Raw genomic sequence first — 25,778 nt, forward strand, 5'->3', positions numbered from 1 at the left:
GAAGGTGTGCCACCTGCAGGAGAAGAAAGAGCAGTCAAGCAGGATATATTTAGTTACAGGTGTAAATGAAAAGGCACATGAAACATGATTTTTCTACTCCCTGAATGTGTGAAGCATATTGCATACCAAATGGTATGAAATTCAGCAAGATAAATTAGATGATTGTAGAATATTAAGAATCATAAAAGTGTTTCTACATAAGTGATATTATTTCTGTTTAAGGTCCTGTGTCATTGGATGTTACTTTGCAGAGGACTGTTTTATTGAAAAACAGGGCATTTTTCTCCTTCTGGATTTGTTGGCAGTAGGTATTTTTATTATTAGTTTTGTAGAATGCAAGAGTAGGAAAACAACATGGCAAATTGTGTTATTTTTGTTGCAGTATGTCCTAAGACTGGTATAATACAAAAATACAAACAAACAAAAAAAAAACAAACAAAAAACTACATAAACAAAAAACCCCAAGTATATTTAACTGTCTGAGGCCCAGATATCTGCTCAGAAATTATCGTATAGGTTTTCCCTGTATCTTTTTTCTTTTTTTAATACGTATTTGACAGAGGGAGTTTTTAATTTAACAAAATTATACTATTTTTGAAGAGAAAACCCAAACTATGCTCTCAGTTTGGATGACATCTCTCTTTAGAAAAAGCATTTCAATTCTTCATCTTGAAGTTAGTAAGAGCTTGATGGCTTTAATAGTTTTTATGTTTGAAGTTACCTTGTACATGTATCTTGTGTGTATAGCTCCTTCTGGATCTTGGATGTGGCGCTGGCACAGACATCTCACCTCTTAGGAAATAAAAATGCACTTTCCTTGGGTCATTCATCCTCATTCATACTGGTTGTGCTGTCAGCCCTGTGATGTGATGTTCTTGCAGTGCAAGGCTGCAGACCCTCAGAATAACAGAATCATAGAATGGCCTGGGTTGGAAGGGACCTTAAACGTTCATCATCCAATTCCAACTCCCCTGGCCATGGGCAGGGCCACCTTCCACTAGATCAGGTTGCTCGAAGCCACATCCAGCCTGTCCTATCCAGCCTTCAGCGCTGGGACATCCAGAGCTTCTCTGGGCAAGCTGTTCCAGTCCCTCATCAGCCTCAAAGGAAGGAATTTTTTCCCAATATTTAATCTAAACTGACCCTTTCTCAGTTTGAAGCCCTTGCCTCCTCTCAGCTGCTGCCAAAAGATCTAGCCACAAAACAGAAGGTGTGCTGTGAGGTACTGCTCAGCCTCTGCCTTCAGAGTTCGGTTTCTTACAACAATAAACTTTGGTAGCAGTGTGTTCTCCAGCAGATGATCCTGGAGCCATATACACAAAATCTACTGTGTGATTGTACACACAGGAATGCTTCTTATATCCCACCCTCATGTTCCTTAGTTTATAGAACTTTGCATAGCAGGATTACAGAAACTTTAAGGATTTACAAGCTTATACGCTAAATTCATGCAAATACTAGTGATTAAAAGCTTCCAGTTACTTGATTACATAGTAGACAATTTCTCAGAAAGCAGACATTGCTGTGCTTTGAACAGTTTAAAACTTTCTTTACTTTATCCTTGATAAAGGTAAAGGAAAAGAACCTGTGCAGTATAATTCTTGGAATCTTGGTTGAAATTTCTGACAACCCTAAAACCGTTTTGCACATGAGTCTCTGGCGAGGGAAGAGAGCTCAAACAGCAGCTAACCTTCTAATACAGTTATGGAGACAGGAGGAGCTGGAGTTGGGAGTCAAACGTGATCAATATGGAAGGATTGTTGGTAAGTTCTGTGATGCATGTAGAACTGTGAGCAGTCCAGTAAAATAATGACATTCTTTGCTTTTGTAGTCTGAATTCTGATGACAGTAAATAACAGCATTTATAACTTTACACTATAATTCTTACCAAACCTAAAATATCTTCCCTTTCATTTTTTTTATTTCATTTTATTTATTCATTTATTTAAATTTTATTCTGGCCACTATGTGGCATTTTCTAGATCAGCTGGGAATGAACCATGTATTGAATAGAATGATGACCAGCTTTTCTAATGCTAGACAGTTAAACCGCTTAATTTCCTCCATGAAAGGCATTTTATTTTGTTCTATGTTGTAAAAACAAAGTGAGTTCTCACAAATTTTTAGTCATGCTGATTAAAATTTCCTGACCCAGATTATGTTCAAACTCTTGGCCAAACAATCAAAATTATTTACATGGTGTCCACAGAGCAAGATAGATTTCCTCTAAGTGTAGAAACATACTACTACTTCATTCTTCTACTCTGGTTTTGTGTTTTTATATTAGACACCAAGAGACCTATTGCTACCAGCTTCCAGAAACAGCAAAAGGTCATTCCAGTGCCTGCCAGCTGTCCCAGTTTTGCCATCATGGAAATTTCAGAGAGCATACGGGCAAAAATTTATTCATTATTTTGCAAGCTAGGTAAGACGAATGAGTTGCCTTGTTAGTGTCATATTTGTCATTAAACTGAACTTATCAATAAAGTCACTATAAAAAAAAAAAGTCAAAGGAAACATTGTGATTCAGCATCAGTACTCTCTAACTAATAGATGCTTGGTTGTTGCGTTTTTTTAAAAAGGTGCCTCTTTATTGGGATTTCAAGACTTTCCCACTGCTTTGCTGCCCCTACCACCAGGAAGAAATTTCTTAGTACTAAACCTAAAATTTGCTTGAAATTCTCTGCAATTTATTTTCCCTACACGCAATATCTCTTTCACATATTTTAGCACATTTATTTCTCTAGATTGAGAAAGATATTACTCATTGATTGCATTTTCTAACATAAAATCTAGTTATTCTTGTTTTTTCTGTAGTCTTTCCAATTGAATCAAATTCTTCTTGGTCTATAGTGTTTCAAAGCTGAAGACAGTACTCCAGCAGAAGCCTCACAGCCATACAGAGTTAGGTTACTCTGCACATCTTGTAAATAAACATTCAGACATAAATGTAACAATAGCTGTATTCCTAGTGGTATGATATTGTTTGTTCATTCAGCTTAGAATGTTGTACAGGTGGCTATTCATACAGTTAGAATTTTCTATTTGTCCTTACTGAATTAAATTCTGTGGTTTTAGATAGTTTTTCAGAGTGGCAAGATTAATTTGCATTTTGGTATTTTCTTTCAAAGTGTGGCAGCCCCTCTTCATTGTTTGTGCACTGAAAATGAATACTCATTATACCCTTGTCTTAAAACCTAGACTGAACTCAAGATGAGTGATAAATTCTTCCACATCCATGAGATTTTTTTTTCTATCTGTAGACAAAAATTAGGTCTTCATTTTCAGCAATTCATGCTGGATATTAATTTTTTTTTCTGTTAACATTTAGCTGCATAAACATTATTTATCTAATTATTTGTTTCAGGGAGTTTTTTTAGGCTTATTTTTGTTTTCATGTCCATCCTCTGCAGGTTCAAAGATAATCAGTAATTGTTCTGAGATTGCTTCAGCCAGTTCTCTGCTTTACCTAGAGAATGAGCTGGTTTGAAAACATCCTTAGTTTCTCTAATAATCTATAGCTACTTGCTCCTCTGTTGTAACCCAGGCTCTTACTAATTTTAGTCGTGTTAATTATATTAAATGTTGGATCACAGCTGGATTCTTTACTAAAATAAAAAGGCAGAAGATTTTCTTTCAGTTTTCTTCTATATTCACAGATATCCTTCATGTTAGTTATGTACATTGTACTGTCTCCTGTGAAGTACTGAAATTATATGAAAGTTGACAATAACATATTTTGTAGTCTTTTGTCAGCAACTTCCTGGGTTGCTCCGTAACAGCCTGTAATCTAGAAAAGCAGTGGTGGTAAATGGTCTTTATTTATGGTATTTCTTAGCTTCAAAACATGATGTAATTATACTCTAGGCAGATGCTACTTTCTCAGTTACCACACAGGTGATATGATGGAGTCTAGAAAGAGATTTGATAGACTATATTTACATTTTTTTTAATTAAGTGCCATTATCATTCAGTGTGGGGAAAAAAAATGACACATAGTTTCAGCCTGTCTTATTCTTTTACACATACTGGGAACATTTTTAAAAGATGGAGTCATGATGCTCAAGGCATTATGCTGAAGACAATGATCTACAAGATGGAGGGACACCCTCATTTCACAGCTTTGGAACAAAGCACTAGTATCATTTTCCTGTTGGCTACTTCACAGTTAAAGCAAACTCTTTATGTGCTGAACTTCTGCTCTAGAACCTGTGATCAATAGATTTAACTGTTTGTCTGCTTTAATAGAAATCAAACCCTTACCACAAAAGTGTAGCATCCAAGTGGTTGGAAGGCTGACAGAGCCATTCATAGGAAGAGATTTTAGTACAGAGTGTATTACAGAGCAACAGGGGGCTTTTATCAGCAAAAAATGCTCAGGATCAAAAGTGACTGACTGGTATATGTATGATGAAGATTTTGCATGTGTTTATATGACAAATAATTTAGAATATCATATTTTAAGATAAATTCATCATACTGATGTGATTAATATTCTTTTAGGTTTTGAAAATTTACCTGGCTTATCTCCTACGGATTTTGTTACGCTTGCTATTATACAACATTATATTGACTTTAAAGTGAGTATAGTTCCAGCAAATAATACTATTGTACCTGCATTCCCAAAAATAGCAAGTATGTCTCAGGACTCAACAAATAAATAACCCTTCAAAAGCTGTCCCCTATGTCACAAGTCACCCATAATTTCACATAATGAAAGGCAGTATTCACCAGCAAAAGAAACAATCCCACCTCCAACATTGCATCAACCCCCATCTTCTTGCTTCATATTGCTACAAATGTTTGTGACCATGCAGCAAATAAGACTAGAAACTAGTGCTAGTTAAAAATAACTGGGAAAAAATAGTTTTAACTGTTTGCCAGATCAAGACAGGAATGTGCCAGGAGTAAGAAATTGGGGAAGGACTGGACAGTAGGACTGTGTCCTTGCACAGTAAGGTCAGTTTAAGGGGACACTATTAAAAATTACATTAAAACCACATTTTTATAAAGCTTCCTCTGTACTTTGCTATCTTTGTCCCCACATGCAGTATCCATCCATCCATCCACCCATCCATCCATCCATCCATCCATCCATCCATCCATCCATCCATCCATCATAAAGTTAAGAATGGTATGCCTATAAGGACTACAGCAGGGTAACAAGCTTTGTGAGAGCTGTCTTGCTCAAAAGACGCTTTAGTTTATGATAAATTTATGCTTAGGAACAAAGTCTGTGAGAGCTTGCAGTGTTCAGGAAATAGCAAGACTCAGTCTTTGGTTGATAATTCCAGCTTCTATTGATGGCTTGTGTTGCAGTTTGCTCTAATAAAGTCTGCAATTTGAGATTTTAAGAAGTAGGAAGTAGGACTCAATACTTTGCTCTTGTAAATTGGTATCTTGAAGCTATTCCTTCAGAACTTCTGTAGTTATCAGAATTCTTGTTGCCCTTCTTTGAATCAAGTTTGGTCTTAGGAAAGCTTAGGGAGGCTTATCATGACTGAATCTGGCATAGCATTAGTGAAGTCTAGCCTTGCATAAAAATTTTAAGAAGTCAAAAATAAGGCGAGAGATGGTTGCTCTGATTTATTTTGAATAATTGGAACTGAAGAATGCGATAAATACTGAATCATATGGTTATGTTTCACACACAGATCGGAGAGGTTTGGAGTGAAATATCTGCAGAAATAAAAGAAGAATTCAGGCCTGTTACATCAGATGAGAGAACCTTGAAACATATTTCAGAGGTGTCAGAATATACTGTAAGCATGGTTGTTGCTCTGCAGAATGAAGCGCTTGAAAGACAACACCACCAGGAAATCCAGGAAGAGAAAAAAGCTTACAAGGAAGTAAGACAAAGGAGTATTTAAATAAGGAAAGCCCATCTAAACTTTTTTTCCCATTCATATGCAGATTTTCTCAATATGTAATGTTGAGAATCCTGTATGTGAACACTGCTTGAAAAGTTTAAATCTGTAAAATTTTAACTTTAAATTAAATTAGGTTAACCTCAATCCTCCCAGCTTCTCTAAATTTCATAGTATTTCGAGAGTAACATGAAAAAATAAAGCAGTATCATCAGTGATGCATCAGCAATGGGTAGAGAAATGATCATTATTTTACTATAGTGTTGCCCTCATGTTCATCTGTAGCAGATGACAGTACAAAGTACCTATTACAACTACACCTGCTTCTTAAAATGAAATATAAGTCTCTATTATAAGTCCCTTGCTGAATATTCATGGGCCTTTATTACTTCAGAAAGTAGGGCTTTGTGCTTCCCAGCATGCTGAGAATGAGAAGGTGTGTGTATATATATATATATATATATATATATATATATATATATATATATATATATATTAATGTATGTATGTATATATTTTCCAGCTTTGGTTATAAGGCAGACATTTCATGGTTTTACTCATCTGTTGTCTCACCCTCTCCTGCTTTCTGAGAAATAAGATCATTTGGTCCAGTTGTCTGAAATCTCATGCTAGTGTTGTTGAGGGATTGTCCTGCATTATGATGACAGCATTTTTGTCACCTGAACTGAATTTATCTCCTTTACTCAGCATTTGAGAGTAAGAATGTACAGAAAGTATTCCTGAAAGAGCTGGGCCTCATCCAACATACATGTTGGAAGAGAGGAAAATTAGTTTGCACAAAAACTTCTTTGTTTATAAGGGTAGTGCATAAGTGCAGTTTTTAAAGGGCAAATACCTTACTACATTGTTGTCCAATCCCAGGTGAGAGGGATGAGCTAAGGTAGCCAAAGGGGCGGAGATGAACGTTCTTTTCAAACGGCACAAGCAATGAAATCAGAAGATATCTGATACCATTGTGTTGCATGCTGTAAATCTCCTTCCTATTACAGATTGTAGCCATCCAAACAGAGAAAGAACAGGTAAATAAATCTTGGGAAAATAAATCTCATTCCTATTACAGATTGTAGCCATCCAAACAGAGAAAGAACGTGTAAATAAATCTTGGGAAAATTTCTTGACTCGGACGTCAAACTATGAGGCATTGAAGGTAAAGAAACCTGATGGAGCAAAAAATTTACAATCGTGATGTTGTTATAATAACTGTGAAGTTCCAAAAACATTTCTTAATGAATTATAAGGATATTCAAGTAGAAGTGATAGTAAGTTTTATATTCACACAGACATAGAAGAAGTAACCGTAAGATGTATTGGAAAAGTTATACAATCTTTGATTCATCTGAGTACAATCACAATTTGGGGATCAACATTGTCACTGGCAATTGAGGAGTGGGTGTATATATGTGTATTTTCTCTAAAACTGTTGAAACTGTGAGTCTGTTCGTTCTTACTTTTCTTTATTTTTTCTAATTCTTCATTCTCTTTTTTTAGTACAGCAAACATCTTTCAAGATGTGAAATATTTCATGAGAAAAGGAGTTTCTTATAGCAATTCCCAAATCAACATGAAAATATTAGAGTCCTGGTTTGGCCACTAGACTAAGCTGGAAAATGAATGAAATCAGACTTAAAAGAAAAACTTTGGCAGCTAAATTTAATTTTTCTTCATTTCCCAAAGGACTTGCAAAGGAGAACAATTTTCTTTCTATGCAAGCACTTCCCTGGCCTGTAGAAAGATGTATGGTAGAATTAGAAATGAAAAAGGGATAGAAGAACTACAGACTCATTAGTTTTAACTGAGTCACTGGGAAGCAGTTTTAGTCATATGAGGAGGAAAGAGATTGGTATAGACTGTCATGAATTTACCAAGGACAAACCATGCCTTGCCAACATAGTTGCCTTCTGTGATTAAATTATTTGTTCTGGAAAAAGAGGAAGGGGAATGCCTCTTACCTTGGCTTTAGCAAGGTTTTCAGCATGGTCCTGTGTAGCATTCTTGTAGTCAAAATGGGGATACATGGACTAGATTACATACAGGTCGACCACAAGCTGTGGGAAAAACTGGCTGAGATCAACAGTGGTCAGTGATTGAAGTTTAACTAGTGGTCAGTTTTGAGTGATATTTCTTTGAGTTAATTATAGGGTTGATAATACAGTGTTGATTTAACATTTTCATTAGTGACTTGCATTTTGAATCCGTATCTATCCTCATCAAGTTCAACGTGTGAATGCCCCATCCCAGGAAATGTTTAAGGCCAGGTTGGATGGGGCTCTGAGCAACCTGGTCTGGTGTCCCTGCCCCATGGTATGGGAGCTGGAACTAGATAAACTTTAAGGTCCTTTCCAACCCAAATCATTCTGTGATTCTGCAGTTCTGTGACACTGAGCTGGAGGAAGCAATCCATGTGCTGGGAGATAGGGTTGCTATTTAGAAGCTGGATGGATGGGCTGACCAAAAGCTCATGAATTTCAGGAAATGAAAATGTGAAGTCATTCAGCTGGGATGTATTGGGATTGTGTTGAGATGCCTCAGTACAGCTGGGTCTGCCTGCAGAAGAGGCTGTGTGCTCCGAAAGCTGACCGTGAGGCAGCAGTGTGCTCTTGTGGCCGTGAAGGCTCACAGCACCAAGGGCTGCATTGCACAGAGCACAGCCCGCAGGTCACAGCAAGCAGGGATTCCCTTTCCATCCTTGCAGTGCCACGCCCATTTATTCTGGTTTTGGGAGTTCAGTACAAGAAAGAGTCAGAAAACAGGGGGAAGGTACTTAAAATTAAAGGCAAATAGAATTATAACCTGATTTATTTTGTCATGTTGTTTGTATATTCTCAAATGAGTGCAAATGACACAATTAATGTAGATTAAAACAATTTTACCTTTTTTCTGACTATCTTTAGAAAGCAAAAAGGCTTCAGGAAACATTAATAGAGGCTTCCAGATCTAAGGCACATATTCAAAATGAACCATACCATTCTACTGATATCCCAAAACTCCATACAACAGTAAGTAATCCTTAATAACACTGTTTTATTTTTACGAATTGGTAAGTGATATGAGGTTTGTTCTGGCTGCATACATGCTGCTGCTTTAATAATGTTTATGTTGACAAGCTCCAAGTACATAAGAAAGAATCTGTATCTTCTGCAAATCACCACTTCCCGTTCTGACATATCTTTAGACAAGCACTTGGCCAGAATGAGATTCAGGTCTGCAGATTACTCTGAAAAAGTGTGGGCAAGGTGGGCCCTCTGCTATGTGACATGTACCTGCCGTGAGACAGCCACTGATGAAAACCTTGCTGAGGTCAAGACCTGCTCCTTTCATTGTTGAGTACATCTGTGCAATCTTTGATACGTTCATTGAGGTGTCCTTTATCAGTAGCATGTCCCTGACTGCATGCAGATACACCACTTGTTGCATCTGCACAAACCATTTTGTTCTCATTTCTGTCAGTTAATTGAAGTGTGAGAAAATAAAAAGCCTTTGTTAAGATCTAATTCACATCTAACAGAATATTTAGACGTTGAATTTTGACAAAACATGGGGGAATCTTCAGTCTAGCCAATAAACTGTTTTTGAGCTAACTGGATTATTTCTGTGTAAGCATCACAGCTAAGGAGGATTTAAGGGGGATAGTTTCTTTGTTGCTTATAATTTACTCTTACATGTGAGGAAAAAATGAAAAAGAATAAACATGAGGGCCTGCTTTCAAACTTGCATGGAGGCAAGAGATTCTATTTTGGCCTCTATGGCATGAATAATAATGACAGCTAAGGTGGCTGCAAATTGAAAAAGAAAAGAGGAAGTTCATGTTTGATGTGATGGAGAAGCAAGGAACCTTATAGGAAGCAAGGGGATTGTCTCAGAGTGCTGGACTAGGATTTTTCCCACATTATCTAAAACTTCAGAAAGATATGCAGGGACATATCTGGGAATGCAAGATGAAGTGGGCTGGAACAATTATTTAGGTACTTGCATAAACAACAGCGAGACTGTTAAACAGCAATATTTTGCAGAAAGTATCTGGAAAATTTTGATATAAGCATGAGTAATCTGGAACTTGTTAGTGGAGAGAAATATATTGTCAGATTTTATTTTAAAGACTTGAACCTCAAGCTACGAATGTTCATATCTTAGCGGGAGAGGATTTAACAAGAAAATACCTTCATGGTTCTGCAATCAATATTTCAATAACTGTAGATAAAAACAAGGAGAAGATTAGTCCATTTTGCAGAACAGGTATATTGAGAAAACAAAATGTATCAGCAACATCATACAACATTCCTCAGGTACTTTGCTTAGGAGAATTACAAATGACAGACATGGCTGGAAAAATTTTTAATGTAACAATCTGCCTAACACCCTCAGCAGGGAGAGATGAACATTAAGCTAAGATGGTTATTGCAAACCAGTCAAGGTCAACTAATCAAACATGTGAGCTGCATGCATGCAAGGAGTTGCTTTTTTTTTTTTTTGTAGTAGGTCATGATTAGAAGACAGAGCTGTCACTCAGGGATATTTATTCCAAGACCCTCAACCTATTCAGTTTAAAGAGTAGAAATTAATCTGGAAAGGGTATGTGTCTTCTAGTCTTGGAGACTTCCTGGAGCAGTAGTTCTATGCAATTGCATTTTGAGAGAAAGAGGGCCTGGTCTTTTTTTTTTTTTTTTTCCTTATTTGGAGTAATAAGTAATAATGTATATAATTCTTAGGTCACAGACTGTGGCTGAGATCCTATATGAATCCAAATAACATTGTACAGCAAACTTATATTGGATAAAGGCTTGATTTTCTTTTTTGCAATTTATAAATCAGACATGAAGGCAGAAAAGCAGAGCATGTAAAAGTACACACTGAAAAGTACCCAATCTCTCCTTTCTTCTGTATTGATGGAAACAAATTGTGAATTTAGTATAAAGCATAGTTTTAGTGGCTCTCAGAATCCTGAGGGCATCTCCACCAACTGAATAATATTTTCAAAAGGCAGTTCATGATTTCTCATTTTAAATGCTAGCATGAGAGTCAAGCATGTATTTATTTTGTATTTCAGACTGGACCTGGTCGCTTTGTAACTGTGAAAAGTACGCCTCATCAGCAAGGGCCACTGGCTGATACAGACCATGCTGCTAGAAAGTCCTCTGTTTGTAAAGGAGCCTTAAAAAATGAACAAAAGAGATAAAACATTGGACTCAGTTAAGAAAAAAATCAGTACCTGTAGAATAGATGCTGTACCAAAGAGTGATATATTAATATGTAGTTACCTATATGTAGAGACAAGATAAAATCTGGTTTTAATGACTTGAAAAATTGCTTAGAACATCAAAAGAGTAAAATTATATTTTCCCTTAATTAATATAATGTGGGGATATTTTAGTTTGGGGATAGTTTATTAATAAAGTCCCCTGTACAGTATGGTACAAAGGTATGTTAGTCTAGTGACTTTGTGTGCTAATATCCACTGTCAGCAGGTCCACTGTTTTCATTTCCATCTCTTCCTGACACATTCCATACATTGCAGTTTAAGCATCTCGTTGAACAGGGTGATAAATCTTCACATAAACACATTTGATTCTTCATTTTCCTGAATACCATACCCACATAGTTTTTGTTCAAGCCCATTTTGTGTCTTGAATTGCCACTTTTAGCATCAGGACTTCTAAACACTCACTCAGGAGCTTGTTTGTGCCAGCAATTTCTCCCAGCCTGTTGGAGAAGTCTGCTGGAATGTCCTTCTCCATTTGGGTTGCTCACAGCTCTTTAACTGATCTTACTAATCTAATAATTTTTGGGCTCTTACTCCCATTGTCTCCAGAAAGAACTCATCTTCTTCCGCCTTGGCCCCTCTAGAATGCCTACACAAACTGGTGAGCAGCAGACCTTTGTGTAAATGACTCAATTTCTGAGCTATTTTCTTTTCTAATTTGGTCAATGCCAGAATTCGCTATGTTACAATAGCACAAGAGTCCCTGAGGCTCTTCATTTTAAAACCAGTTGCTGTCCAGTGCTATGGCATAAATTTCTGTGACATTGCAAGCTTTTATGCTGTGACATACAAACTGGCACTTAGTTTGTCTTTTTTGCCTGTCAGCAACATCTAGAGAAAAGCACAAACTTCTGCTTTTTTAACTGCCAGCTTGAAAAAAAGGAAATAAATTTGAGCTAAACATACCCCAACTCACTTTTTTTTTACTTCATAAAAGAGGGATGGGATAGGTGTGTGTATAAGTGTATTTTCAAAATGTTTCTCACATAACAAGACAAACATAGAAGTGGTGGCATTAAAAATAAAAGCAGATAGTTTTGTTTCAAAATTGACTACCTAAATTCTATAAAAAGAAGAACCCTAAGAAAATAATGAAATAAAATAAAACATACATATGAAAAATTATATTTAAAGTTTAGAAAAATCTCTATATATGCATTTTCCAAAAATCAGAAGGATTTTTCTTATAGGCAGGTCTGTTACACCCTTTTTGAGTAAGAAAGTCATCACATTGTAGAGTAGGAAGATCATCTAGTACTTAGAGAAATTAAATTGAGTTGTGCTAATTAATTTAACTTTTCATGGTGACCCTTTGCTGACTGATAATTTTTAACTATAACCTAATTTAATTATGACATTTTCCCAAGACTGTCTGTATAAAGTTTGTTGTATTAAACTAGCCCATTTGTATTTCTTGCCTGCCTACAAGAAAGGTTAGCCAAGGTATATAAAGATTCTCTAACTGAAGTCCTGTGTCAAGTAGTCTTGCTCAGTTTTTTATGTTTATATTTCTCTGACAGCTCTGCAGAAGCCTTACTGCTTCATTACTGGTTTAGAGAATGGATGGTCTGTTGCCTTTTTTGCAATTAAAACCAAATAATACATATTTTACTAGGAGACCAAAGACTGTGACGTTTGGAGGGGTTTTTACATGCTTTTTTACGTGCATATATGGGAATGCGTAGGTGACTCATTACTACTGGCAGCAAGGCAAAGGCTCATTACAAAAAATATAGAGGACATGTAAGTCCTTCCAATTTCTGAGCAAAAACTACAACAATACACTGTAGCCAAGGTATGGATAAAGAACCATTACCTGCAAAGCAGTTTTGCTTTTGCAAAAACTTTAAATCAATCACAAAGTGAGCCCCATGAAATTCTTCCACAACTGTATTGTTTCTGCTACAGACACCTTGACTGCAAATGAGCAGCTGCAAATACAAATGCTCTTGGTAATTAAGCATTAATGTTAATTAATAATGACTGGAGAATGAAGGGGACAGAATTTCCTCGAATAGTTATATTTATCCTTCATAAATCAATACTAACACAAGCAGCAGAGCAGCACAAACCGCATTTGATTTTGCCAGACAGCCATGGACCATAGCTTGGCTGTTGCAGGGGGGAACATACAACACCCAAGAAGCTGAGCTTGCTGTCCCTGCTGTAACCCAGGGATGGAAAAAGAGGGGGTAGTGGTGGAAGAAAAAATAATCCCATTGACTGTTAATCCCTCATGCTGACATGCCAGGAGTCAGCTGTGGCTTTCCACAGCTCTCCTAGATGTACACCATAGCACGTCCACCTGGAATTTGTTTTGCTGCTGCTGTGACCTGGGGTTCATAATCACCTGCCCCTTTGGCAAACACCACAGGGTGACCATAGCAATTGATTGTTCAAACATTCTGGAGACAATTATGGTGGATGCTAAGCACTTTTGTGTGCTATAGAAAACTTATTAAAACAGACTTAGTGCCTGAAGAAGGATGAAGCTTTTAAAACTGCATAGGAGACCTTGCTCTGGCATTCAATTAAAAGACCACTAATAGAGGAAACAATCCCTTTAAAGTGTTATACTTTAACACTTCTGTAGGTGATCAATGTAGGTGAACAAGGGGCATTTTTTTTATATTGTTTATGCCAGTTAAAACTTCTGTTGTAACTGCAATGCAGTACACAGCTTTACTGGATACTGCTGGGGCAGGTTAGATAATTGCTCTCAAACTGCTGCTCATCATAATGTATCAATTCCTGAAGTTGCTGTGTTTGGGTGTGTAATAACTCCATTTGCTCAAAAATGTTATTTCTGTCTTAAATTGATGTTCATAGGTCAGAAAAATCTCTCACTACTTTTGTACCCTCTCCAGAACACTGTAGGAGATATATATTTTAGAAGATGCTGTTCAATATTGTGTTTACCTAAATGAACATTTACAAATCTTTGAGACTTGTTGGATATTTTAAAAACTATATATGAGCTAGGCATTATGTGGGATGGATTTCTTGTTCCTTTTGAAGGTTTATATGTTATTACAGCATGAGTACTATTTCCTAAAATAATTAAAACCACCTATAATCTCATAAAAGGCTAAAACACAACAGGGACTGAACAAGCTGCACTGCCCAAGGAGTAAAGCAGAGAACAGTCAGCATTTCTCAGGTGTTTTATGCTCAGAAGAATTGGATTAAGTAGGCAGTTAACCTCCTTGAATTATTTTACCATGCTCAATGGTTTATACTGAGAGCAGCAGTCAAGTCAGCCTGTCCCTCTTTTGAACCACTTGGTGCCCGGGTCCCATCTCAGCTGTGATGTTTCCTGCAATGACAGGGACGGAGTGCATCACCTTGTTTGCAGTCTTGTGTAAATAAGTGGCTTATGAAATAACATGTTAATAGACAAGAAAACTACTGCTATTCAGACCTTGCTGCTTAGAAAAATACTTTAATTAATCCATAGCTCAGACTAAGCAATGATAAAATACAAAGTCTAGACTGCACAGGACATAACAATGAGCATAATTCTTCCCTTTAGCTTAATGTCTCACCTTCTTTTTTCTTTTTTTTTTTCAGTTCTTAAGGTTATAGTATGTGCAAGACAATGTATAAAATAAATTTGTTCACATTTTCTCTGTTGCATAATGTATAAAATATTTTGGGTTTCCATCAAAATTAACTTTTAAAAAGAGAATTATTGGAAAACACAAGACTCTACAAAAATATGACACATCCGGACTTTAAAGTTTATGTGAGAAAACAAAGGTGTTGACTCAGAACACATTCACACGTGGAGGGAGGAAAAGGCAAGCTTAGTAGTCTACAAGACAGGAAAACAAAAAGGACAGTGTGGGGGTTCATGTAGTTATCAGTTTAGGAGTGATTAAGTACTTTATACAAAAAGAAAAGAAAAAAAAAAGGATTGAACCATGCCAAAGGATTTATCCAAACATCTACAATACATATTGTGATTTTGTGCTCCTTCATTTTGATGTTGCCTTGTTTAAGTATCTTCATTTTCTCCCCTTTTGGCCTAAAAAGGATTGGTGAAAGCAGATCCTGCAAGATTATGAAAGACAGGTAGTTATTGTCCAAGCAATGTATTAGAAATGCTATGATTAAATAATCTTCATGTTTATTCCAAGAACCTGAATCATCTGACAGGGCACATCAGAAAAAAGCCTATTGCTGAGGAGGAACAGGGGCAGCAGATCTAGGACTGATTATTAAGATGTAAAGTCACCTACATGATCTCAGTTCAGACTCAAACCCGATCATGATGACCAGAACCTGTCACTGTTTAGTGATTCACAGTGACCTTGACATCACATTATATGTCAGTAGTTTTACTAGGGAAAATAGGGCTCAAACCATCAGGGATTTGAGCTTCCCTTCTGCAGAACAATGATTCCCCAAAGCTGAGGCTGAACTCCTAACATCAGGAAACTTTCAGTACTGTAACTACTTATCAATTCATTGTCATTTATATGCACACAGTGATAAACAGAGAATGCAGCATCCATTTCCACACCCTTCCACATGCATACCCAGTATTTTTTACACTTTGTTAAATATAGAAATGTAGTGCTCTAGCTACTAGTGTCTCATGTATTGTGACAGTAGCTACCATTGAAAGATGCAAACACTTTTGACAAATAGAGACAGAAAATTAGAAATTAGTATATTGAGTTGTCTAAACAATGAAGGGTGAGGACAGAGCATTGGTTCAGTTATTAGTACCATATCCTCTAACTATACTTACCTCCTAAAGTTCTGTGTGAGTACGTGGAAGAATATTTGGGAGATGTTAATTGTCTTCTGCCCATTCCATGGGATCTTGAGAGCACACAGTCTACATACATATCCCAGAAGTTCTGGGCTAAATCATTGAAGAGTTCATTGTGCTTGGGCTTAGGGGATTCCTTTAGGAACATCATGAAGTCCCAGAGAGCAATGACTGTATCTGCTACCTTGAGTTTCTTTATTTCCACCAGCCCATGGGATGATACCTCCCAGCACTGATGGTCAATCTCACGCAGGCTTGGAGGAGTTTCTTTTTGATACTCTAGATTGGCATAAACCAAATTCACTAATAACATACAGCCCAGCTGAAGATAGCACCATCGTTTCCACACAAATTCCATACTTGAAGAAGATACCTGAAAAGAAGTGAATAAAATCACAGTGATTCTGATGTTATATGGTTCATTGTCACATAACTCTCATGGGTACCCCAAGAGATAATTTATACATACATTCAGAAAAATACTTTTTTTCCAAACTGTGGAATAAATACCAGTCAATGAACCCTAATGCTGGAAGCTAGGTTTGCACCTAGAAATCGTTAATGCCATTTAGAATATGAAAACACAAAGCAAAAAGTTTGAAGTGACCATAGCCAATGTCAGAACTGCTCCTTGAGACCAGCACTTCTTCCCTTAATCTCCTGTGCTTGGATTGTCAGCAAAATCAGGTAAATATCAGATGTTAGAGAGTCCTAGTGGTGTTCTATTTTAAGTTACTGCAAACAAATAACAGTTATAAACAGCCAGTCTTTCATGGAAAGTCTGACTCAGAAAGATGGTAATGAAGGAATGGTTAATCAGAATGGTAAATATTGTACAGTGTATTGGGTGAGTGTAGGCATGTTATGACCTCATTCAGCAGTTGTTGCTTCCAAGAATGGAAGAGGGAAAATTCCTTTCTGGCTTATATTAGAAAATTAAGTACGATTTTGACATTATTTGGCATTATTATTTCTAGTATATAGGGAAAACAGAGAAAGTATCTGGAGAATTGGAGATGGAAAGAGCAATAAAACAGGAGGCATAATAAGAACTTCAAATGCTACAGAATATGTGCTCTTTACTATACAGAGATTCCCCCTGGGAAAAATGCAGTCTTCCTATGATGTGTATTCCATATCCTTGAATCAAGTTTAGACAAAACAGCACTGAAACACCTGATTTATTTTTTTTATCAGCTCTTTCTATCAAGATAAAGTGCAGAGGAACAGGAGAACAAACCTAAACAGAAAAACAAGCAAAACAGACAAGCACAGGAAGAAGTCTGAAGAAAAAAAAGACAGTCAAAACTTTCAGACAGTGCCCCTTATTTTGGTATCCTGAATCATTTCCATTTTAAGTAGTTGGTGTCATGCTTATTCCCAGTTTCCAATTTGGAGTGTAAAATACAAGTACAAAAATGATGTGAGGTTTTGTACAGAAAAAAAGGGCAACATTTTGGGCAGCTGTGCAAATTTTACTGGGAATTTGGCCAGAATTGCAAGTGTGCTCTTCCACTCAAAGTATTTCTGGGTACTGTCAATATTAAAAGTTAGTCTGTGATATCTTCAAAGTGCTAACAACAATGACATCCTTTCTGCAACTCCTAGTGATGCAATTAAAGAGAGAATAATCCCTAGATCATACATTTATGTGGAATGTCTGTAAGAGTACAGAGTTGGGCTGACACCATGAAGTTCACAGTCACACCAAACTGGGTCAGGAACCAGGATGGCTTGAAATAGGCCTTTTTGCTGTGGCTTCAGGGTCCTGGAATGATTTTTAGTTTGAATGTGTAACCACACTGCTGCAGCCACCTGAGGTCCCTAATCATGTATTCCTTTACTTTAGCTTCAGAACCCAAGGAACTGAGCCAGAAAGATACTCTCCAGCTTAGTTCCTAAAACCCCTTCCTAAAAGCCTGAGCCAGGTACATTTCAGCAGGCAGCAGGACTACCTGCCTCAGCATCTTGAGTGCTTATCAGCATGCATTAGTTTTCTTCTTTGAATTCTTAGAAAACTGGTTCCAGCAAACAAGTAGGGATGGCAATGCTTCTTTCTCTCTTCCACTTCACTAGGCACCAGCATTCAGAGGAAGGACACATTGGCAATTTCCTACAAAGTAGAAAAACGGCAGCCAGGAAACAACCAATATTTTGAGTTGTTCTGATTTCATGTTTTAATCCACTAAAACCTGAAATGCTAAATGCCCATTTGAACAGCACAAGCAGGAGCAGAGACCACAACAAACCTCACAGACTTTGAACTAGTAACTCCCTCTGTTCAGTACAAGAGAGGAATTTCACAAAGGCAGTAACTAAAGAGCCACAGCAGAAGTTGTACTTACAGTATTTAAGCGAGGAGATGGAAAACAGTAGCCTTGAAAAAGAGAAGTCAGACACTTGGAGGTAAAGAAAGACATTCATGAGAAGGCTGCAAGTGCCTGGTAGCTGCTGGATGCTCCGAGGATGCCGAGGTTACAGCGCACAGGGACTCTGCCACTGGCAAAGCAGCAGCAGCAGCAGCAGCAGCTGAACTCGGGTCGGTGGCAGGGTGGAGGCAGCAGTGGCAGCCCCACCTCTCTGCAGCAGCGCCCAGTGTCAGCCCAGGCTGGGCTGGGGCCTCACCTGCAGACACTGCCTTCGGGGCTGGGGGTGCCTCGGGGGAGGCAAGGGGAGGGGAAGAGGGCTCTCAGAGGGAGGAAATCATAATGGATAGCAAATCTTTCTCCTAATCAGGAACACGAACACTCTCATTTAATAAACTCCCATTCACAAACCTAGGTTTCCATGCATGTTCCTGTCTGCCCACCAGAACATGCAGGGACAATGCTCAAAGTAATGAAAAAGAACAAATATGTGGTAAAATTTGGTCTGTTAAGGTTTCACGTCATCATTTGGTGGAGTTCAACATGACAGGAACAGTCAGTTTTTTCATTTAGAGATTTAGTCATTTCTGTCAAAAACCAATATATACAATGCTTAAGCACAAATACAAATCTGCTCTGAAATGACAGTGTTCACAATAATTTTGTATCTTCTGGAAGCCTTGACAGCTAAGCTATGTCAACACTGTTTCAAAATCTTGCTTCAAAAATTATGCCATGTTTGAACCTACCTAACTAAATAGAAGGAAATATCTGGAAGACTGGAATGTAGTTAGCATATCTCTGAACTTGTATCATTGAAAGGAGCTAAAGCTCTATTAGATGTAATTATTCCTTGAAATTCTAAGGCAGTGTTCATAAAAAAGGAATTAAAGCATTAGAATGACTTCACAAGGAACCTACCTGCAAGCGAGCTCCCTTGTATCACTAATAAAAAACAGCATTCTGTAAGTTTTCAAGTGAAGAAAATTTTCTCTTTTTGTTTGCTTTATGCACTATCAAATTTATTAGTGTTGTCAATGTCACAGTGAAGCTGCCAAAATTTCAAAGGCATTTAAAGGCATGTAAAGAGGTGGGCAGTTCCACAGCTGCTTGGCTGCTTCAATCCCTTCTCATATCATTCCCACTTAAAACATCTAGGTGTAGTAGCACAGGCTGCTGGTGCAAACACAGTGATTTCCTTCTACTCCAACAGGCACTGAAGGCAGCTTATCATCATATTTCTGTATCCTACAGATTAATTTTTATCACTCTCCTCTTGCTGTTCCTTTTTCTAGTTAAATCCACCGTTTTTAGTCTTAAAACAAGGTACTTGCAGAACACACCTATAGAAATTGAAATGCTGAGGAATAGACTTTTGTTGGCAAAATATTTTCAAATAAAAATACTTCTTTTTAAAATGCCACCTCATCAACCATGTTCTCATAGGAATCTATATGAAGATTCATTGATAATATCTAAAAAATCACATCTCTAAGTGAAAAAGGTTCTGAAGGCTGACTTCTGCATTTTATTTTCCTTTCTGATGTTAGCCACTTTGTCAGTCATGCACTGAGGGATCACCACCTGTGGGGGAATGCCACCTGGAACAAGGATGAACCCATGAATTCAAGTTAGCAGAGATCAAAATTATTGGTAACGAATAATCCTGTGAAATGTTACATGAAGTTTGTAGGATGGAAGCATTATGAAGACAGTCACTGATCATGTTGATTAAGTTAGTCACTTAAATTTATATTTCAGAACAAGAAAAGTCAAGGAAAGTCAAGAAAAATCAGTGACCACCTTTGTAATATCTAACATAACTGAAAGCTACATAAAAGCTTGGGCTGCAGGGGAAAGTCCTTAAAGCAGAGAACCTATCCATGTACTTGGGAAGGATTTTTTGAGATAATGACTAAATATAAATGGAATTTAGAGAAAAATTGTGTTGTGTTCTTAATTCTGCAGGGCTTCCAAAAGAATTCCAAAGCTGCAGCATACAGCATACAGCATACATTTAAACCCAAGGACTCCAGCACAGCTGCTTGACTCTGAGTTTATTAGATGGCTCATATGGCTCATAGTAAAAGTATCTATTTATGCGATTTTTAATTTTTTTAGTTGATAGCTGAACCTGGGCAAAATAAAATGTTTCCCTCAAAATTCTTCCAGCACTGATACCTTTCCATGGCATGTGTGTTAAACTGTTGTACTTCCATTTATTCCTTCTATTATGGCAGCTGAGGTGCTTCCATCTAGTGGAACTTTATTGTACTGAAGAGTGTACCCTTGCTATTGGGTAAATCTCTTTATTTTTTTCTCATAAAACTGTAAAATTAATTCATCCATATTTTACAATATTTGGACCTTGGATATATTGGTGAAGTTATTTCTCTCAAATAGAAAGACCATTATGCAAACTTACCACACCAGCTGTGTGCCCGTTCAGAAAGGCAAGGAAAGAAAATCTGACTTTCATTTTTTAATATTTCAGCTCTGTGTTAAATAAAGCTGTATTGCTAAAATATTTCATCTTATTTTCTACATATTTCCATCCAAGTTAGTTCTTTTCTAAACTGAGAAAAACACCGCATAAAGCAAATTTCAAAAATCTGCTGGTGGAAGTTTTAAAATTGTTGGGGGAAGAGATTTTATGGCTTCTTCTTTTAGAGTTGATGACAGTACACTACTTAGTAATTTATAACATGAGAAAAAAGAAAAAGAGGGGTAAAACTGTGATTTGAGGTAGCTGTACCCTTGTGATTTTCAAGCAATCATATACAAATACGTGAAGTACACAGTAAGAATGAAAGAGCAGGAACTGAAGCATTACTTATCATGAAACTCAAAATATGCATTGACTATATATAAGTCAGTTTGGAAAGCTTTAAAATGCTACCAGCCTTTTGTGACTGAATTATATATATATATATCTGTGACATAGGCATACTTGTTCATAAACAGGATTGATTCACTGAGGATAAAGAATTGAGTCACCCTCTGCATCACTGATTAGCAGCTTCTGAAGTAAAAAATGACAGAGTGATGTTCTGCCATCAGGCTTGACAATGAAGTGCTCACAGTCCTGTTACTGAAAATCAAGTATGACACACTCAATGCAAGCAGGAGAGAGAGGTGATAGAATCAGTCATGCCCTGGCAAACAGAGACTCTTCAGGAGACCAAGTACATTTTTGAAGTCAGGTATTTGGACAATGAAACATCTAAATATCCTCAAACTTCATAGTGTTAAATGATTCTGTTTCAGTAATTCTAAGCATCATGTATGTGTGACGAGCCATTTAATGTCATTAAAGGATCCAAAAAATGCACGATGCCACATTTCAAATGAAATCTTGCTTAATTCCCTGCTGGCATGAGCTTATTGGCATAAACTGGCACTCTGATGAAACAAATCTAGTGTTATGTCAAAAAGTTCAACACCTTCAACTCGTAACATATAGGAGACCAGTATTCTCTATTTCTGTTTTTTGAGGTCAAGTTGTGGACTGATTACATGACATCAATTAACACTGGTTAGTAGCTCTGCTGGCACCTCTGGGCCAGTCCACACATTAACACATTAACACAAGAATCTCCTGCTGCACGTTAAGGAAGTGCAGCACACTGAATCTAAGGCTCTGCTAAGTGGACCAACTTCAGACCAGGCTGCTCTTAACAGTTGTAAGGACTAAATTCAAACACTATGTACCACAAAAGCATAACACAGCACGAAACCATGGTGTAATTTGATACATACTTGTACTGGTATCCAAGGAGGGCTCTGGGCCTGTGACTTGATCCTTGAAGAACTATCTACAACTTACCTGTGCTTTTTTCATCTCACTTAAAAGTTCTTTTGCTTATTTCCTTCTTTACATTCTTTTCGATAGAATGCTGACATCATATGCTTTACTGAAGTCGCAGTAACACAATCTAACTGTTGCATTCATAAGGACTTCAGAACCTTGCCTACTATTCAGAAAAAACTGACAGGTCCTTCCCCGTATTATTAATCACAAATCTGGACAAAATGTTCTGCTGTTTGTACTATGAATCGGCATGGTAACACAGAACAGGAAGATCCTCCTGAATGACAGGGACTAGCTCCCTGCCACTACAAAAAAAACCTCTGTTGTACAATCACCTCATACATTTATCAAGTGCCATATTAAAAATAGAAATATTTTTGTTCCCACTAATTCCATGGAAAAGCAGTTTCATTAGTAAATCGCAGTAATAACTAGAAACCTTATTGTGGTTTCCTGATATATTCATTACTGAATAGTACATATCTGTTTGTTCTTGTGTCCTTCCCCTTCATTTAAATGGTTTTCATCCTTCGTGTTTATTTTCCTGATATATTTATAGATAGCACTCGTGTCTCCTCTCTGGTTTTGTTTTATTGCAGTAAACAAGCTGAGCCATTCCAAGATCTGTTCTTTCGAAAGGCTCTCAAGGTCTCTAGTGATGAACCCAACTTCCCTCTAGCCCTCTCTTAGTTCAACATTAGCTCAGCTATAGAACAATTGATTAGGTTTTCACAGAACCCCAAATGAGATTTTACCAGGGCCTTACACAATGACCTTAATACCTCCCCCTACATTAAATGAAATCCATCTCCTGAGATACTTCTTGTGGTGATTTAATCCCAGCCAGCAACTAAGCACCACACAGCTGCTCCCTCACTCCCTCACAAGCAGCATGGGGGAAAGAATCGGAAGTGTAAAAGTGAGAAAACTTGTATTGAGTATAGACAGTTTAATAGGGAAAGCAAAAGCTGTGCAGCAAACCAAGAAAACACGGAATTCATTCACAAATTCCCATGGGCAGGCTGGTGTTCAGGCATCTGCAGAAAAGCAGGGCTCCATCACATGTTACAGTGACTTGGGAAGACAAACACCATGACTTTTAACTGTTCTCCTTCCTTCTTCTTTCCCTGGCCTCTTTTACTGATCATGACACCATATGGTATGGGATATGCTTTGATCAGCTGGGGCCAGCTGTCCTGGCTGTGTCCCTTCCCAGTTTCCCATGAACTCACAGCCCACTCACTGGTGGAGTGGGGTGAGGAGCAGAAAAGGTGTTGGCTCCATGCAAGCCCTGCTCAGCAATAACTAAAAAATTCCCTGCATTATCAACACTCTTCTTAGCACAAACCCAAACCACAGCTCCATTTGAGTCACTGTGAAAAAACTTAACTCTATCCCAGCCAAAAGTAGCACATTTATGGTGATTCCTAAGTATATCTCATTTCCAAATTTAATGAGCATGCTCTTACTGATTTTATCAGGACTACTACAAAAAATATCAAATAAGACCATCCTATAACAAACCCTTTAAGCCTGACATCTTTCTTTTCAACTTTATTTGTGGCTATCTCATTTATCAGTTTCTCTCCTAACCCAAATATGCTCATTCCTTCCCAGGTGATACCATATCAAATGTTTTTGGGAATTAATACAGCAAATTTGAGTTTTTCCAAAGCTTTGTAGTGAGATTGAGACCAGGATTTAGGGTCTGTGGTTGGCCAGATCACTTTTCTTTTTTTTTCAAAGATAAGCAATTACACTCCATGTTCAGCAGGCCTAACTTCAAAGACTTAGAGAGAGAGGTGGAGATCACAGGGAGCTGTTTATGATGTTTCATGTAGTTTGACCTCTGGAGACATCTGAGTACAGGAGCCTCAGCCTGCAAGCCCTCAGTTAAATGCCTCCAGGACAAGGCCAGGCCCACATTTGCTACTTTCCAGTCATGACATTCTTAACTGATCAGTTCAAAACACTTCCCAGTAGATTTTATATATTACCTGCTTCAGGACTGCAGATGTGGTCCCCATGATCTGAAAGCACAACATGGGAGTTCTGAATTTTTTGCTGTGGTAATAATTTCTGTTCTGCCATTCACATGAGCTTAAATGTTCTGCTGGGTCATTTAGAATGTATAAGGCATACCACTTTCTTTTACTCATTTTTAAAATTATTTTATTATGTAGCAGATAACATGCATTGTTAAAGCTATTTTTAGCATTAAATTACTGTAAATGGTAATGATTCTTCTTAGGCAGCTAACAGGTGCAATCAAGAATGTAAAACCTTGTGGGAAAGCTGTAAGAAGGAACAAAACAATATTTACTTTCTGATGAGGATTAGTTCTTTAAAAAACTCACAAAAAATGAAAAACATAGTCATATTGTCTAGGAAATATTTACCTACAAAAGAAAAGATTATAAAAGAACTTGGGGGTGATTTTTCTCCTCTGCTCTGCTCTCGTGAGACTCCTCGTGGAGCACTGGATGCAGTTCTGGTGCCCCCAACACAAGACGGACATTGAACTGTTGAAGCAAGCCCAGAGGAGGCCATGAAGTTGCTAAGGGGACCAGAGCATCTCCCCTTTGAAGACAGGCCAGGAAAATTTGGGCTGTTTGGTCTGGCAAAGATTGTGTTGAGACTTCATAGTAACCTTCAAATATGTGGAGTGGCCATACAGAGAAGCTGGAGAGGAATTTATGCGGAGCTGTAGTGATAGTCCAAGGGGAATAGGTTCAAACCAAAAGAGGGAATATTTAGATTAGATACACAGAAAACATCCTTTACTGTGACGGTGGTGAGGCACTGCACAGAGAAGCTGTGGATGCTCCATCCCTGGAAGTGTTCCAGGCCAGGCTGACAAGGACTTTGGAGCAACTTGGTCTAGTGGAAGATGTCTCTGCTCATGACAGGGGGATTGGAACTGAACTTTAAGGTCCCTTTCAATACAAACCACTCTATGACTCTATGATTTTCGCCAGTTTTACTCTTCACACCCTACTGATGTCATGATTTACAAAATAAGGTCTTATTCATGACCATTTAAAAACTGCAAAGCACTTTGAACCTTATTAAAGCCATGTATTTTTAACTGTCATACTTATCCTGAAAATTAGAATAATTTAAAGATCAGGTCTCAATTTCTTGAGGGAGGGCACACCAGCAATATGACCAACAGCTTGTAAAGGGTCCAGCTGCATGGGGACAGCCAACAGCAGATGCTGTCGAGCAAGCACACAGGTTCTAAGGAGAACAGTGGAACAGTATGGACAGCTGCTGGAGAGTGCTGCTGTTAACCCAAACCTGTCTGCTCCTGCAGTTGGGGCTCTCCTTTCAGGCACTCCTGTTGCTGCCAACTTAGGGACTCTCTAAACAGACAGAGCCAGGTTTCTAAACCTCTCCTTTCCAAAGGAGACATAGTTTATTCTGTGTGGCTTATTCTGAAGTTTTTCACAAATCAAGCATACCAATTCTCAAAACTTTACACTATATATACATTTTAGCAAGCAAAGTCACAGTTCATTGGCTACAAGTTACTAGGTTATTAATTAGTACCCTATCTTCTGTTGCTTAAATTATTATTTCCTTTCTTATACTATTTAGTCGACGTGCCCAGTCTTGTATTCTTTTCATTTGGTGTACTGGTGGTCGCCACCTCCCACTGCCGGATTCTAAAGCC

The 25,778-nt window shown here is 37.7% G+C and overlaps 2 protein-coding genes across 2 annotated transcripts in view; one reads left to right on the forward strand and one right to left on the reverse strand.

Annotated features, from left to right (window-relative positions):
* Window positions 1-25,778, forward strand: part of CFAP69 (cilia and flagella associated protein 69) — a 54,594-nt gene that overhangs the window by 16,214 nt on the left and 12,602 nt on the right. The window contains 7 exon segments of the mRNA XM_038127844.1: window positions 223-304; window positions 1,571-1,763; window positions 2,288-2,425; window positions 4,504-4,580; window positions 5,655-5,849; window positions 6,949-7,035; window positions 8,780-8,884. Coding sequence (XP_037983772.1) covers window positions 223-304; window positions 1,571-1,763; window positions 2,288-2,425; window positions 4,504-4,580; window positions 5,655-5,849; window positions 6,949-7,035; window positions 8,780-8,884 — 877 coding nt within the window.
* FAM237B (family with sequence similarity 237 member B) lies at window positions 14,865-18,502 on the reverse strand. The gene is made up of 2 exons (XM_038127843.1): window positions 15,902-18,502; window positions 14,865-15,198 (listed from the first exon to the last, which is right to left on the reverse strand). Exons 1-2 carry the CDS (start codon window positions 16,281-16,283, stop codon window positions 15,173-15,175), a joined length of 408 nt encoding a protein of 135 aa, XP_037983771.1. The 5' UTR covers window positions 16,284-18,502; the 3' UTR covers window positions 14,865-15,172.

This window comes from Motacilla alba, chromosome 2, assembly GCF_015832195.1.
Source record: "Motacilla alba alba isolate MOTALB_02 chromosome 2, Motacilla_alba_V1.0_pri, whole genome shotgun sequence".
Taxonomy (NCBI): domain Eukaryota; kingdom Metazoa; phylum Chordata; class Aves; order Passeriformes; family Motacillidae; genus Motacilla; species Motacilla alba.

Bases quoted from the DNA above. Each gene is read 5' to 3' on its own strand.
- FAM237B (XM_038127843.1), bottom strand. From the start codon at position 16,283: ATGGAATTTGTGTGGAAACGATGGTGCTATCTTCAGCTGGGCTGTATG. The intron at 15,199-15,901 runs GTAAGTATAGTT...ATAATCTTGCAG, and splicing joins CTCACACAGAACTTTAGGAG to GATCTGCTTTCACCAATCCT.